The sequence below is a fragment of the Leuciscus leuciscus genome (genome assembly GCF_965113295.1).
Source record: "Leuciscus leuciscus genome assembly, chromosome: 20".
Taxonomy (NCBI): Eukaryota; Metazoa; Chordata; class Actinopteri; order Cypriniformes; family Leuciscidae; genus Leuciscus; species Leuciscus leuciscus.
This window is the reverse complement of record NC_138744.1, coordinates 16,650,269-16,666,047: the sequence shown is the minus strand read 5'-3', so window position 1 is coordinate 16,666,047 and position 15,779 is coordinate 16,650,269. Positions and strand designations below refer to the sequence as shown.

Sequence of the window (15,779 nt, the reverse complement as noted above, 5' to 3'; positions counted from 1 at the left end):
ATAATATAATATAATATAATATAATGTGTCGATGAATGTGCTGCACGCTTCTGTCCGCTAGATGGGGCTGTAGGGTTAGTGCAGGGGAATTTGCACTTGGCACAGTTTTTAGACGGTAGCAGCGCGTCATCTTTGCTCTGCTGGCCCCGAGACTGAACAGAGAGGAGTTAAACCTGTCTTTACCTTATTGGTGTCCAATATGGGTGAGCTTAGCTTTTACATTAATTATTTCAAACGTTCAAATTTGAGCTGTTCTGTCTGTTATTTTGCACGCGTGATCATAAAAAGGGACATATAAGTTAACGTTAGTACACGGGTGGTCTCGTTAAAAGTTTGTTGCATTGAAACGCAAAAGAGGAGCCTACTGCAGCTCCTCATTTAAATCGCTTTGTGAACATTAACAGTAGCTATGTTGAATTGGGTTTTTTGTGTTTCGAAAAAAGCAAAAGCAAAAATGTACAGTATGAATGGTGTTTAGCTCACCGCTAACCATTGCTAACATTTCATACGTTTTCAATTGTCATCGGCATATAGTATTCTTAGAAAAGACGAAAGAATAATAATAACAATAACTTAATTCAGTGTGCGCTTTACTATTAAAAAAAGAAAGAAAAGAAAAGCAAAACAGTAAATGAAAATTGTAGCCTCTCTGATTGTTTCCACACGGAACGTTTTAAAGAGCGTACACTGACGTGTCCAAATTCTTGCACATCTACCTGCTTCACAATAGATCCATAGTACGCTTTTCCCTTTACGTTTATGATTTTTTGCCTTTCTCTTCGTAATTTAACGTTTCACGTCTGTAAATCAATAGATGACAAAATGTTTATTAATCTGAGTCGTCCCTCGTTCCCAAATTAATTCTTCCGTAATGAACACTAGCCCGTCGCGGAACCAAATAGACTAATCTTTTCAAGAACTGTACGCTTACATGTTCTTAATATATTCAATTAAAATTCATTTCAGAGAATTTTTCTTTTCTTTTTTCGCTTGCGTGAATTTGACAAGTTTTAAATAATATTATTTAAATATTATTTATCAGTATAATACAGAATACTGACTAATAAATAATAAAGTAATAGTATTAGTGCTATTACTGGGCATATTATTCTTTGATTTTTATACTGATATTTCCACACACTCACACTTTGTCTTTTGCTTGCCTTTGGTCTCTCTCTCTCTCTATCTTTCTCTGTTGTTATAGCGGTGAACACAAGTACATCCCTGGTGTTGTCCAGTCTGCTGTCCGTGCTGGTGTTTGCAGGGATGCAGATGTTCAGTCGGCAGCTGGGCTCTTCAGAGTGGCTGACAATCCTGGGGGGCTTCCTGGGGTCTGTGCTGTTTGTCTGCTCTCTTACAGTATCCTTCTGCTGCTTTGTCATGCATACAGTAGTAGTTTGTCTAACCTTAAGGCTTAATGTTACGTTTTTGCTCAGTTGGCTTATCTGTTTTCGGTGTTAGTTCTTAACCTGCAATTACAGGCTTTCAATAACCTGGAGAACCTTGTCTTCGGGAAAGGCTTCCAAGCCAAAATCTTCCCAGAGAGTAAGTGCTGCTATTGTCTGGTGTATCCTCCTCCTCACTTGCATAAAGTTCAAATGAATGAAGAAACACTTACACTACCATTAAAAAGTAAAAAAGCTTTTTTTCAGCAAGGATGCATTAAATTATTTAAAAGTGACAGTAAAGACTTCTTTACAGTAAAGACCGTAATGAAATTTATTTCAAATACTGTCCTTTTGAACTTTCTATTCATGAAATGTCACGGTTACCACAAAAGCACAACTGTTATCTACATTGATAATAATAAGAAATGTGTATTGAGCTGCAAATCAGCATATTATAATGATTTGTCGGATCATGTGACAATGAAGACTGGTGTAATGATTCCTGCTTTGCAATCACAGGAATAAATTATATATATATATATATATATATATATATATATATATATATATATATATATATATATATATATAATAAATTAACAAAACAGTTATTTTGAAACTGTAATAATGTTTCACAATATTACTGCTTTTACAATCAAATAAATGAAAGAAAAAAAGTCTAAATCACAAACTTACAGCAGTGTATATTTAACCAGAAGATTTTAATAATGACATTTTAACAATGTACAAATACACATTTTGATAGACAAATGTAATCAGATTGAATTAAAATCTGAATGATTTTAATGAAGAATTAATATATGTACTTACCTGAAAAATCTTTGTCTCAGTTCTAGTGTGCCTGTGCCTCTCTCTGTTTGCGTCTGGTTTGGTCCATCGTGTGTGCGTGACAACGTGGTGAGTTACTTTTAAAACTTTAAAAAGTTTCGGTTTTCTTTTTCTTTTTTGATGGGTTTATTCCTCATAAATATGATAATCATATTATGATGTTTGATATGTTGTTTTGGATAATGTTGCACTATATTCTTGATGATCATGAAAACTTGTATTATTATTTTGTGTAATTATAAAATATGAAATTAATTGAATCATTTCTTTGTTTATATATTTATTTATTATATATTGATGTAATTACATAATTGTCTTTGTATATAATAAGTACATTGCACAAGTATTTAAACCCTTAACTCAGTATTTAGTTAAAGCACCTTTACAGCCTCAAGTCTTTTGGGGTAAGATGTGACAAGCTTTGCATTTGGCAATTTTCTGCCATTCTTCTCCTCAGATCCTCTCAAGCTCTGTCAGGTAGGATGGGGGCTGTCGGGGGACAGACATTTTCAGGTTTCTCTAGAGATGTTCGATTAGGTTCAAGCCCAAGCTCTGGCTGGGCCACTCAAGGACATTCACAGAGTTGTCCATAAGCCACTCTTGCATTGTCTTTGCTGTGTGCTTTGGGTTATTGTTCTTTTGGAACGTGAACCTTCTGCCCAGTCCGAAGTTCTGAATGCTCTGGACCAGGTTTTCATTGAGGCTAACTCTATATTTTGCGGTGTTGATCTTTCCTTCTAACCTGACGAGTCCCTCAGTCCTTGCCACTGAAGAAAACACCCCCACATCATGATGCTGCTACCACCACACTTTATGGTTGGGTTGGTATTGTGCAGGTGATGAGCGGTGCCTGTTTTCCTCCATACATGAGGCTTGGAACTGAGGTTCATTAGACCAGAGAATATTGTTTCTCACAGTCTGAGAAAAAAGTGTTTTCTCGTGCGTCTTCACTGAGGAGAGGATTGAGTCAGGCCACTCATATCTGCCATAAAGCCCAGATCGGTGGAGTGTTGCAGTGATGTTTGTCCTTCTGTAAATTTCTCCCATCTCCATATATGATCATGAAGCTATGGTCACCACTCTTACAAAGGCCCTTCTTCATTAATTGCTCAGTTTGGCAAAGAGGCCAGCTCTAGAACTCCTGACTCCTGGTTGTTTCAAACTTCTTCTATTAAGGATTATGGAGGTTACATGCTTTTGTGAACCTTCAATGGAGCAGATTTTTCCCCCAGATCTATGTCTTGACACAATCCTGTCTCTGAGCTCTACAGGCAGTTCTTTTGACCTCATGGCTTGGTTTTTGCTCCGATATGCATTTTCAGCTGTTAGACCTTTTATTGAAAGGTGTGTGCCTTTCCAAATCATATAGCCTGGAAATCCAGACCTAAATCTAAAAGATTAATGGTCTGGCGTCGACTAATGAAAATCGCCAAGCTTCAGGGGCGGCACCAAGCATGCATTTGAAAATCTCACTGCATGCAATAGGATAACACTACAACCAATCACAACAATAAACCCCATACACTTAGCTACCAGTGGAGCTAACTGGTAGAGTAGACTCTTAACGTATCCGGTCGGCAAAACAGCAAAAACGTCCTTCTTGCAAAGGAACGATTCGAGCGGCGTCTTTTGTTCCTGTTTTAGATAAAAAGCCAAGTCTAACTCGTTCATTGTAGCGGCCAAAGCCGTTTCAAACAACTGGTGTTCATCCATAGCCATCTTGCAATGTTTACTAATGACTTCGACGTCACAGCGCTGTCATCATCTGTTTAGCTCGCCTCTGGTCCGCCTATATCAGATAACCCGATGTGATTGGTGCACCTCAGATCGAGGGGCATATTTAATGAGCATCATTACTCGACACCAGAGTAACTCGCTGAGCAAATTCAACTTGTGCTCTCGTGAGAACTCTGGATTACCAGGGTACAAATCATACCCATTCAATTGAATTTGCCATAGGTTAACATCTGCAAGCGCAATTGGAATGCTCCTCAGCTAAATTTCAAGTGTCCCAGAAAAGGGTATGAATACTTAAGCAATGTAATTATTTCAGTTTACTAAATTTGCAGTTAAGGTTTAAATTGTCACAAATCAGTTTTTTGCCTTTTCATTATGGTGTATGGAGTGTAGATTCATGTGTGAAAAAAAAAATCATTTAAAGTAGTTTAACAAGTCAGCAACATAACAAAATATAAAAAATGAAGGGGATTGAATACTTTCACAAGACACACAAACAAACATTTTATATATATATATAAAATCAGATGCACTATTGTCCATTACGGCACTAATGATGTTGTGATCTAAAACGTTTGGACTTTGCATTTTGCCTCTAAAGTATTTTTTGTAAGAAATCTTCGACTATTATGTGTGCGAGCTCCTCTTGTTGTGGTAATCGATTACCACATAAAAAACTTGACTCATCCCACAGTAAAAAAAAAAATTGTTGACAACCCACTTGACTTTTATAGGCTACCTGTCAAATTGGTCAAATATACCTCATTCAACACTGTTAATTTGTTCTTTCTTTCTCTGTTCTCTCCAATATAGCCTGATCTTCTCTGTCATCGCACTGTACTATATCAACAAAGTGTCAGCAGCTCTTTACCAGGCAGCACCTGCTCCAGCTCCTGCCAAACTCACCAGCAAGGGCAAAAGGAAGAACTGAAGCACTTATGACTTCAGCCACCACACCGTTGTATGCTAAAGCTACAAAATCTGATGCGTTTGCCAACAGCAGACTTTTTTTATCCATTCCATCCACACTGAAAAATACCTAAACACATTGTCATACCAGTCATAGATGTGTGGTTTTTGGTTCTGTTTACAAAATTGTTTTTGTTTAAGGGGTTTGTAATTAAAAGTTGATGAAAGAATCATGGCCCTTCAGAGAGCTACTCTTGTTTTCCTGTTATAGTCGGCACAAAATGAAAAATGTTGCAAATTATTTTTAAATGCATCTTATTGATCTTATTTTGAACAATTCATTAATGCATATGTACCTTGTATTTTTTTCCGGTGAAACGGCAGACTTCGCCCTAATAACGTATGCTGGACTTTTCCAGTCATCTAGTCCACTTAAACCCGCCGTTTTCTTAAATTTGTTGTCAAGCTCACATTCAGTTCATTCAATCAACAACTGATGGATCAAACCAAGTCCCCAGCATAAATTTCACTGTACATCACAATTTGAAAGAAAATTTTTAATGTGAATTTTCGGAAACAGACAATATGAAACCTGCAATTGATTTAGGAATAATTATTATTGCAGTGAGTTGTTAGACTCCAGATGACTAACCTGCCAAGTGATTTCAGTGTCCTCCACCCTTTATGTATGCTAAACAGTGCTGGTTTCCTGCCTAAGGCCTCACATTGCATCCTGGGACTCTCAGCTGACTCAGTCAGTCCTGCTACTGACCCCGCACAAAAAACTCAGTCATTGTCATCTTTCGACTTTATTAAACCTACTCAGTCCTTAAAGCTCAAACCGCAGATAAGCTTCAAATTAGCATGGAATTGAAAGTATGTGACTCTACCACAGTTGAAGCTCATCCAAATATTTGTAATGCGTTTCAAATTAAAACCAGATAGTTGTGATACTGCTGTGCTCTGCCGAAATGGTTCTCCCAGGCTATATGAACATAAGCACTGAATATTCAGAAGGACAAAAAACTAGAAGCCCATTTGTTCAGTAACTAGTTTAGTTATTTTCCATATCGATTCATGTCTTTTCTGGATGGACCAATGCTGTAGTTGTGAAAGTTAATGTTTTTCCCCCTCATGTTGCTTCTTTATAGCCTATGCATAGATGTTTATCTGTTTTAGCCCTTTGTGGAAAAAACTGCCAGTTAGACCACTTAAAAAAACATCATGTCCTAGCTTGAAAGAAATGTAACGAGAAAATTGTAGTGGCAAAAAACCTCCAGAGATGTGCAAAGGATTCAACATGGTTACTATGACAAAAACAATCGTGCTTACTCAAAACACCATGTGTCATCCACCCATGACCGTTCTCTCTCTTCCCCTTTTCTCGTGTCCTATACTAATAAAGATTCAATTTAGTTTCTGATAGTTCACCCAAAGATGACAATTCTGTCATCATTTACTCACCCTCAAGTTGTTCCAAACCTGTATGAATTTCTTTCTTCTGCTGAACACAAAAGAAGATATTTAGAAGAATATGGGTAACCACACAGTTGATGGACTCCGAACACAGAATATTATGGAAGTCAATGGGGCTCATCAACTGCTTGGTTGCAGACATTCTTCAAAATATCTTTTGTGTTCAGCAGAAGAAATAAATTCATACAGGCTTGGAACAACTTAAGGGTGAGTACATGATGACCAACATTTCTACTAAAGAACTACACCTTTAAAGGCACTTCCTGTGTGCTGGGTAGAGACATCCCTTCATGCCTACTGTGCAGATTGAAACAGTCCATATCTTTGCCAAAAGCGCTGGCCCTTCCCTTAAAAATAATGCCCTGCCAAGTATCCTCTTCTAACATTTGTTCAAAGTGGAGAGTCAGACATGTTGTGTTGTGTCAGATGAGAAGTATTGTGAAAGTTTGAGTCACACACTTAGGAAATGGTGGATAGGAATTTAAGGGCTGGTCCTCCTTGTGAAAACATACTGACCCATACTGAACATTCATTCAACATGCATAGGAATGCACTGACCATAAAGTAGCACATATATACACATATACACACACACACATGAAAAAGGAGTACACCTTAGCATACTTTTAAAAAGAGTATGGAAATAAAGGAATATACTGAAGTGTAAACTGAATGTAATGTTTTTGAACACTTAATTGCTTGTTATGTGAAATTAAGTGAAAATGTATTATTACATTTATATTAAATTAAATTAGTTTCACTTAAGAGTGCTTTTTTGAGGCACTTAGGACTTGCATACATCTCTATATGTAACATCATAATTCTATTGTCATTTAAATATGATGTACACATAGCATTGTGGAATTGACATGCATTTTTAATCACACATTTGTAATGATGAAACAATTAAAAAGAAAACACACTACAGTTAAAATCATAATCAAGTTTACATATGCTGTAATATGTTAGTCAGCACATCAAACTAAGAATACTTCTTTAAAGCACTACAAAAGATCAACACATTTTTTTTGTTGCAACAATAAATTAAAATGTAGGCTACCTTAAATAAAAATAAACGTTTGATTTTCAATTATTTCAAAGTGCAGTGTACACAGTCATGAAAGTATGCTCTCTTTAAGTACATTTAAGTGGCCTTTTATTTTAATAATATAATATTATCTGCAGGTACATTTTAAAATATAAGATTTGAAGTAGGCTACACTACAAGTAAGCACACTTGTTTTAGCTGGTTTACGATGGTCTAACTGGTTTCACGCGTGACAGATTTAAGGTGTGTTTTGTATGGAAGCAGATTAGTCTCAAATATAATTCACGCAAAAAACATGATTCACAAATGCGTAGACAATTTCACATGCATGAAACCTAATTCACGTGCACAAAAAAAAAATCCATGTGCGTGAAAAAAAAAAATATATTCACAAAAAGCAATTCACATGCGCAAAATAAAATTATATACTCATAAAATACATTTCACAAATGCAAAACACAATTCGTAGATATACAACTGTGCACAAAAACCTTTGAATGTTTAAAATGTACGAGTGTATTCTTGCATTTGAATGTGCAAATCGTCATTCACTTACGAATCGCCTTAGATATGTGTGTGTGAGTTTTTGAGACTTTGCTGGCAGCATAACACTCGTAACACAGAGCAGTCGTACTCTTTAGCCAATCAGATTTAAGCTTATCAATCGACCAATCAGTATCACGTGAGGGCGGGCCTACCTACATGTTACGTCATCAGCTTTCGACCAGTTCATGGCTGAGCAGAGGTAAGTGCAGTTAATCGTTTATTTCTGTGTTAACTGAAGTTAAAGAAGTTTGAGATCAGTTGAAGCAATAGTTTATGAACTATTAACTGATGTAAGCAAGTGTTGTTGTAATCAGATGTCCCATATCGTGTCAAAAATGAAGAAGAATGATGCTTGTTCTGTTGTATTTTAGCTGAAGGTACAGACAGCTCTCACAGCTACAATCACGCTAATGATTGCAAAACAATCATCTGTGGTCAATACCCATCGAGATTGTTCTTTAAATAGTGAATAGACCTATTTTAATGAGCACCCAGTGTTTTTTGCCATTTGTGTATGATGTTAAATTATTATTAACACTTGTTTCCCTGCATTTTATCAGGATTACTCACCTTTGGTGTGACATCTGGATAGCAGTCACGAACATCTTAATTCATGTTGTTTCTTAATTCTCTTTTATACTTTTTTATTTATTTTGTATTTATGTCTTAATTGGTAACACTTTATTAAAACGTTTCATTAGTTAACATGAACTAATAATGAACTGCACGTGAACAGCCTTTATTATTTTTTGTTAATGTTAACATTTACTAATACTTCATTAAAATCTTGTTAACATTAGTAAATGCACTGTAAACTAACAATGAACAGCTGTATTTTTAACTAATGTTAATAAAGATTAACAAACACAGCAACAAATGTATTGCTCATGGTTAATACATGAACTAATGTTAAATTGTACCTTATTGTAGAGTGTTAGCAATATATTCAACATGCATTTCCTTATGTTTTGTGCTGTATTGTCATTGCAAGGTTTTTAAATAAGGTTTTTTATTGTCATCTTAAGGTCTCAGGACAATATTGTGAAGCATTAATTTTACTTTGCCTAGTAAAATAGGCAAATCTGATTTTATGCTGATGAGACAAAGGTACTTATCATAGAGAGGCAATTAAGATTATGCGACTAAGATTACTCAGTAAACTCTATTCAAATACCATCACTTAATTCCCCACGTCCTCTGTCTGCACCTCTTGTACTATAGGGTTTTAGTACTTTAAATATCAGGACAAAATCTTATATGTCCTAACAGAGAGGTCTACTGATGACCGGACTGAACACAATTCATTTTTTAACTTTTCACTTGATGTATTGCACTTATATTTATATACTCTAAAAGCAAAGTACACTCTGACTGGATCTCACAACTCCTGAAGAGACGTATATTTCTCTGTACTGAATATTGTGCTTCACAGTTTAGACTGTCAGTTCATGATCTTCATATGTAACAGGAACATTAATCATGATCAAGTCATTTTATATATTTTATTCCCAAAGGATTCAGAAACTTCAAATTGAACTATGTCTGAATCTTTTAATTCTTACAAGAACATTTAATAATGCATGCATAGCAAGGCTTTATTCCTTAAGCGTGTACATATAGTCCGCAGGAGACAAATTAATACAGTAACAATGCATCACTTTCAACCACTTGTTGAAACAACTGTCAAAATGGATGGCTTGCAACATGACTGTTTTCAAAGAATTACAGTAGAAATGGTAAGATCACAGTACTGGTTGTCTGCAACTTCATACATCATCTGTCTTGGAAATCTGAAACAATAAAACTACATAATATATGCAGATCAAAACATGTCTCCTATATATGCACGTCATTACATACATTATCATAGACTGAATGTGTGGTGGACAGGACATGAAAATCCATCAATACTAAAAATAAATGTTTATATTCACATGTGGACTAAACAGCAGTTAATAAACTATTGCTTCAAATGATCTCTAACTTCTAAACACAGAAATGAACGATTAACTGCACTTACCTCTGCTCAGCCATGAACTGGTCGAAAGCTGATGACGTAACATGTAGGTAGGCCCGCCCTCACGTGATACTGATTGGTCGATTGATAAGCTTAAATCTGATTGGCTAAAGAGTACGACTGCTCTGTGTTACGAGTGTTATGCTGCCAGCAAAGTCTCAAAAACACACACACACATATCTAAGGCGATTCGTACGTGAATGACGATTTGCACATTCAAATGCAAGGATACACTCGTACATTTTAAACATTCAAAGGTTTTTGTGCACAGTTGTATATCTACGAATTGTGTTTTGCATTTGTGAAATGTATTTTATGAGTATATAATTTTATTTTGCGCATGTGAATTGCTTTTTGTGAATATATATTTTTTTCACGCACGTGGATTTTTTTTTGTGTGCACGTGAATTAGGTTTCATGCATGTGAAATTGTCTACGCATTTGTGAATTATGTTTTTTGCGTGAATTATATTTGAGACTAATCTGCTTCCATAGTTTTGTTCCAGCAGAGTTGATTGGAGTGGAATTCCTCGTTCATAAATCTGTAACAGGACCACTGTTAAATTCATTTACATACACATGCTTAGATTCATTCGCGTTTGTACTGTAAACCCGTCAGCGTTTTCTGTAACGTTAAGCCCTAAACAGTTAACATTTATGCTATAGTTCCCACCCAACCTCACACTCATCATTCGGGCGGAGCCCCGGTATAAATTCCTGCTCTGCTTGACCAACTCTTGCACAGGACATTCAGTACATTCTTTTATCTTCAGGTGACGCTCTGCCTTTTATCACCGTAAGTACGCAAACTTTTACTATTCTGGAACAAGTTGACATTTAAATAAAGGCATAGTAGCCTACAACATTGTTTTACTTAGTTACCGACTGATAGCGGTTTTTAAAAGTTTTTACCTTAGTGTTGTAAGATTTCTCTACTTGTTAAGTGATAGTAATTCATAACTTTGAAATACGAACTGCACATTTTAAATGGTGTGTATGCGTGTATGCACAGATTTTATGGCCGTCGGTGTCACTTAAGGCTACGTAATCTAAACGTTTTTATAAGTAGATTAAAAGTAAAAAATAACTTATTAATTCTGAAATACTTTAAACAATTGCATCAGGATATAGGCCTTCTAATAATAAATGCCTCTTTTTTTATGCATCTATTTGGCATGACATTTGGTGGGCATTACTCACACTTTGGTTTATTTCCAAATGGAAAAATCCACTTCTGTTTTCCAGTCTGCCCAATGGGAGGAGAACAATGGCTGTTTGCATAATATGCAGTTTGATTAAGGGATGAGACACAAAAACTAATACATTTTCTCTCACTGTAGACAGTCAAAATGCCGTCGGATCTGGAGAGAGCAATGGAGACTCTGATCATGGTGTTTCACCGTTATGCTGACACAGAGGGTAGCAAAGCATCCCTGAGTCGCAAAGAGCTCAAACTGCTGATGGAGAAAGAGCTGTCTAGCTTTCTGAAGGTACAAATTTCCATCTATCATACACCCAAGGCGGGACAACTTAAAACATAGGCTTGGGCCCTGTAATGATCAGGGCCCTCTAATGGTAAAGCACGGGCAGGGCCGTACCAAGCATGGGGCGGGACCCAGTGCAAGGTAGTGGAAGCGCCCCTCTGGTCCGTTGGACCGTTGCCCTCAAGTGCGGGGTTTGGTGTGGTTGCACCGCCCTAAGGAGGGCCCTGAGCAAGGGGCCTCTGATATCCATACCGAATCATTCAGATCTTCTTCATATTTAACTCTTTTTCCATAATCTGTGGAAACCTACTTCCAATTCTGTTATATTGCAAACATGTGTCTTTTGTTTCTCCCAGACTCAGAAGGACCCTGCTGCCATTGACAAGATTATGACGGATCTGGACTCTAATGGAGACGGAGAGGTGACTTTTGAAGAGTTTGTGTCTCTTGTGGTGGGCCTCTCCATTGCCTGCGAACAGATCTACCAGATGCAAAAGCTGGCACCTGGTGTCAAAAAGAATTAAATAGCCAAACATGAGGGCAAAAAAGAATGTCTGTTTTTCTTTTTCGTCATTTTGTTAATGTTTTTCACTTTCAGCCACATGAAGTTGTTACTACAGTTACAGTGTATGTTTTGCAAAAGATGATGTTTTGTCATTTTTGTCCAGTGATGTTCAAATTTACTTTAGGTTTTTATAAGTGTCAGCACTGGGCACAAAATGTATTCTCAAAAGTCCTGTAAGTTCCACCATGGAAATAAACACTCAATGATTTTCCAGTTTTTTTGTTTGTTTGTTTTTTGCCTCCATACTGTTCAGGGCTTGACTCCAAAATACTCTGCAAAATTATTAAAATATCATATCAGACGTTATTCTGATGAGACTTTTGGAGACAATTTCAAAAGAAAATGCAAACTGCTCTTTATGATTGTCTTAAGGGTGCAGACACATTGGAACTTAAAAACATCTTAGATTGAGTTTGAGAGTATCAAATACAATCTTAACAGAATATGTTCCAGACATAAGCCTCTGAGAACTTTTGCTTGAATGAATATTTATATAATAAGGATAATTCTACAAAACGGGTTCCATTTTGTCCTTCATATGCACATTTTCCCATGATTTTAAACATTTGATTAGATATATCAGAATTAAATTCTCTTTACAAGCACAAGGCTTGTAATATTAAATTACTCATCAGCTCTGTTATACTTTCTGTAGGCATTATGTCCCAACATACAGCATATTTATTCAACTTGAGATGCTAATGCAATTTATTAACACATTATATAGGCTACCTGAAAGCATTTTTAAATGTTATAGTTTTACGTACGTTTCTGTTTTGCATTCTGTTTTCTGATGGCTTAACATGGAAGAGCTACAAAACAACCTTTGCCTTTCCCAGAAATGACTGAAACTCTAATAGACACACAAATGGCATGATAACAGCAACAGCAACAACAACAACATGTGATAGAAATATGTTATGTAATGGTTATTTTCAACATTAAATGTACAGAGAAATGCAGACTAAGGATGCTCATGTCAAAGGCCATATATACCAAAAAGTGCTTAACACAGTCATATGATTAGCTTAGATCATTACAAACCAATCACCAGAACAAATCACAGTGAAGAAGACTTGAGTGACATTGATTTTTACTCAACTGTATGATTTAAATATACATGTATCTTTCTATTCAGGAGACTCACTTGGTTGTTGTGGCCAGTGATCTCCCGGACGAGAATATAACTTAATTTCTACAAAGAGCATCTTGGGAGTCGTGTCAGGTATAAGCTGTGCAGCTGAGAAACAGATTCTACGCTCAAAAGACAACAATAGAAAATCTATGTGTGATTGAGGAAATAATAGAAGTACTAAAGATTCTACGGTCAAAAGACCACCGCAGAGACAGTGATAGTGTTGGAAGACTACAGAGCCGCCCTCGGGGTGAGGCTGTAATACTCTGAGTTAGTATTAATGATCCTGTGTCGGACCAGCGTACACATGAGAAGGACGGTGAGAGTGTATAGATGCTAAAGACCTGTGTGCTCATGTGTGATTGAGGTAGTGATTGTAGCTTCTTGGCTGTAACACAGTCTCACCCCAAAACGTCACCTTACTTCAGGGAAGTATTGTGTAAGTATTCAGGTAATTCAGGGAAATTACAAAACGTTGCGCTTTTCTAAGCGTGTAAAATGGATAACTATATTGTATGGCGGAATACCATAGCAAGTGCTTGTGAGCACTTCGACTTGGCGCAGTAATATCTTCACTAGAGGGAGCGGGGGCCGGTGAGAGGATTTTTCACGAGTGAAGATATTACTGCGCCAAGTCGAAGTGCTCACAAGCACTTGCTATGGTATTCCGCCATACAATATAGTTATCCATTTTACACGCTTAGAAAAGCGCAACGTTTTGTTTTGTGTCACCGTCCTAGGTCGAGTTACACTACGCGAGTAACTGTATTTAAATAGGGAAAACGTGGAGGTGTTTGGTAGCTTCTCTGCTTGGCCCATATTGAATGAACTGGGCTAAGCTGAGTGCTAACAAAGTTTCGCCGCAAGACAGAGCGATTTAGTGCACGCACTGAGACGAGAGAGGTATGTATCAACTAATCTTAGTTAAGGGAATAACATAGTTTAATATGAAAAATCGGTGGAGTATCCCTTTAAGAGCAACCAGACTGGAGGAAACATCATTTTCATAAACGGGTCAATCACAGACTTCATGTTCTCACGTACTCACATGTTCAAAGAGCAACCAATTCACAGATTGTCTTTATTTTCTCTGCACGCTTCCTTTAAAATTCCCATAAATAATGGGATTCTCGTTGTCTAATATAGTAACAATGAGGGATATCACAAAGGTCTCTACCAATCCACTTATGCCTACAGTAGGCTATGATACATCAGTCTGATACATAAATCAGATGATACATCATTGCCCAGTATATAAACATTTAAAATATATAAAGATATAGCCTATTTAAATAAACACATTTTATTGCCCTGAAATTAGTTTTTATAACTACAATATGACCAAGAATATGAAAAAATGAAATATGTTGTTTCTGAATGCTGTCTATTTTGAATAGATAACGTTAATCATCCCGCCCTCACTTAATCCTCTGTTTACACATCAGACACTCAGTAAACACCAAACACAGATTTAACTTTGAACCACAGGCATATCAATATTTAACGCAACCCTGTAATGACATTAATGAATCTCAATTTCGTTCTCATTTTTGTGTGTGTGTGTGTGATTTGTGGAGCATTATACTCGGCTGTTTTTTTTTAGTTTAAAAAAAAAAACTCACTCGACATCATGCAGAGTGCTTGCAAGCTGGTGTTTATTGTAGATACACGTACCTGAATTCATTTTACATAATAAAATATAATTTTAGGATCTGATGATTCAAACAACTTTGGTGGTTTTCAAATGTACCCCCTCCCCCCTACACCGACAATGTGTAGGCGTGTTTGAAATCCGTGTAAACAGTCGCGTTGCCTTGCAACCAGAATGACTCTTAAGGGTGTGTCAGCGACATGAGGTCATGGGAGCCCGTGCTAACATGTTTCTTTTTTTTTCTTCTTTTTTTCCCTCCTCCGTATGATTTGTCTGGACTTAAAATACAAAAATACCTAGCCCATTATAGATCTTCAGTATAACTATAATCAGTATATCAATACAATTACAATTATTATTACCATTATTATGCACATATTTATAATACTTGATATAATACATAATATTACATGATGCACAAACAAACTGAATGGTATAAGGACACTTTTGTTTATTTTGTATTTCTCGTCAAAGGGAATTAAAGTGTCTAATGTCTGTCATGTGACCATATAGACCTTATTCACAGCAGCGCCATCTTCATTTTTTTTAACAGGAGTGAAAGCAAGGCCGTGTGAGGGATAGACGTACATCTCTTCAGTGAGTTTTATTGGTGTTGTGTTTTTGGCTTGTTCTGCTGGCGAAACACAGCATTATCTTTCCCAAAAAAATTCAGTAGACCAAAAAAAACAAACAAAAAAACCCAGACAATATTAGCTGTGTAAAATTATAAGTGACCTCGGAGCTTTATACAGCTTCTTACAGCGGATGCCACTGAAAACACGGTAAGTCTATCACAGCCTCGCTTTCATTCGTGGCGCAGCTCTTAATATAGTCTATTATAGTTTAGGAAGTTGATCACTAGATGTCAGCAGTATTCCACACGTCATGAGTTCTTCCATCAACTCGCTCTTCCTCTTCTCTTCTACTTTTATATTTCTCTATGTTGTAGACAAGTAAGTAACCAAACCATTCTT

At 36.5% G+C, this 15,779-nt stretch overlaps 2 protein-coding genes across 2 annotated transcripts; both read left to right on the top strand.

Moving 5' to 3' along the window:
* The first annotated feature begins 67 nt into the window (after nt 1-67).
* On the top strand, nt 68-5,113 carry krtcap2 (keratinocyte associated protein 2). The gene is made up of 5 exons (XM_082151006.1): nt 68-203; nt 1,205-1,359; nt 1,482-1,545; nt 2,240-2,306; nt 4,788-5,113. Exons 1-5 carry the CDS (start codon nt 200-202, stop codon nt 4,903-4,905), a joined length of 408 nt encoding a protein of 135 aa, XP_082007132.1. The 5' UTR covers nt 68-199; the 3' UTR covers nt 4,906-5,113.
* Nucleotides 5,114-10,607: 5,494 nt separating this feature from the next.
* Nucleotides 10,608-12,235, top strand: s100a10b (S100 calcium binding protein A10b). The gene is made up of 3 exons (XM_082151007.1): nt 10,608-10,766; nt 11,311-11,460; nt 11,811-12,235. The coding sequence occupies exons 2-3, from the start codon at nt 11,320-11,322 to the stop codon at nt 11,976-11,978; spliced, it is 309 nt and encodes a 102-aa protein (XP_082007133.1). The 5' UTR covers nt 10,608-10,766; nt 11,311-11,319; the 3' UTR covers nt 11,979-12,235.
* Nucleotides 12,236-15,779: the final 3,544 nt, after the last annotated feature.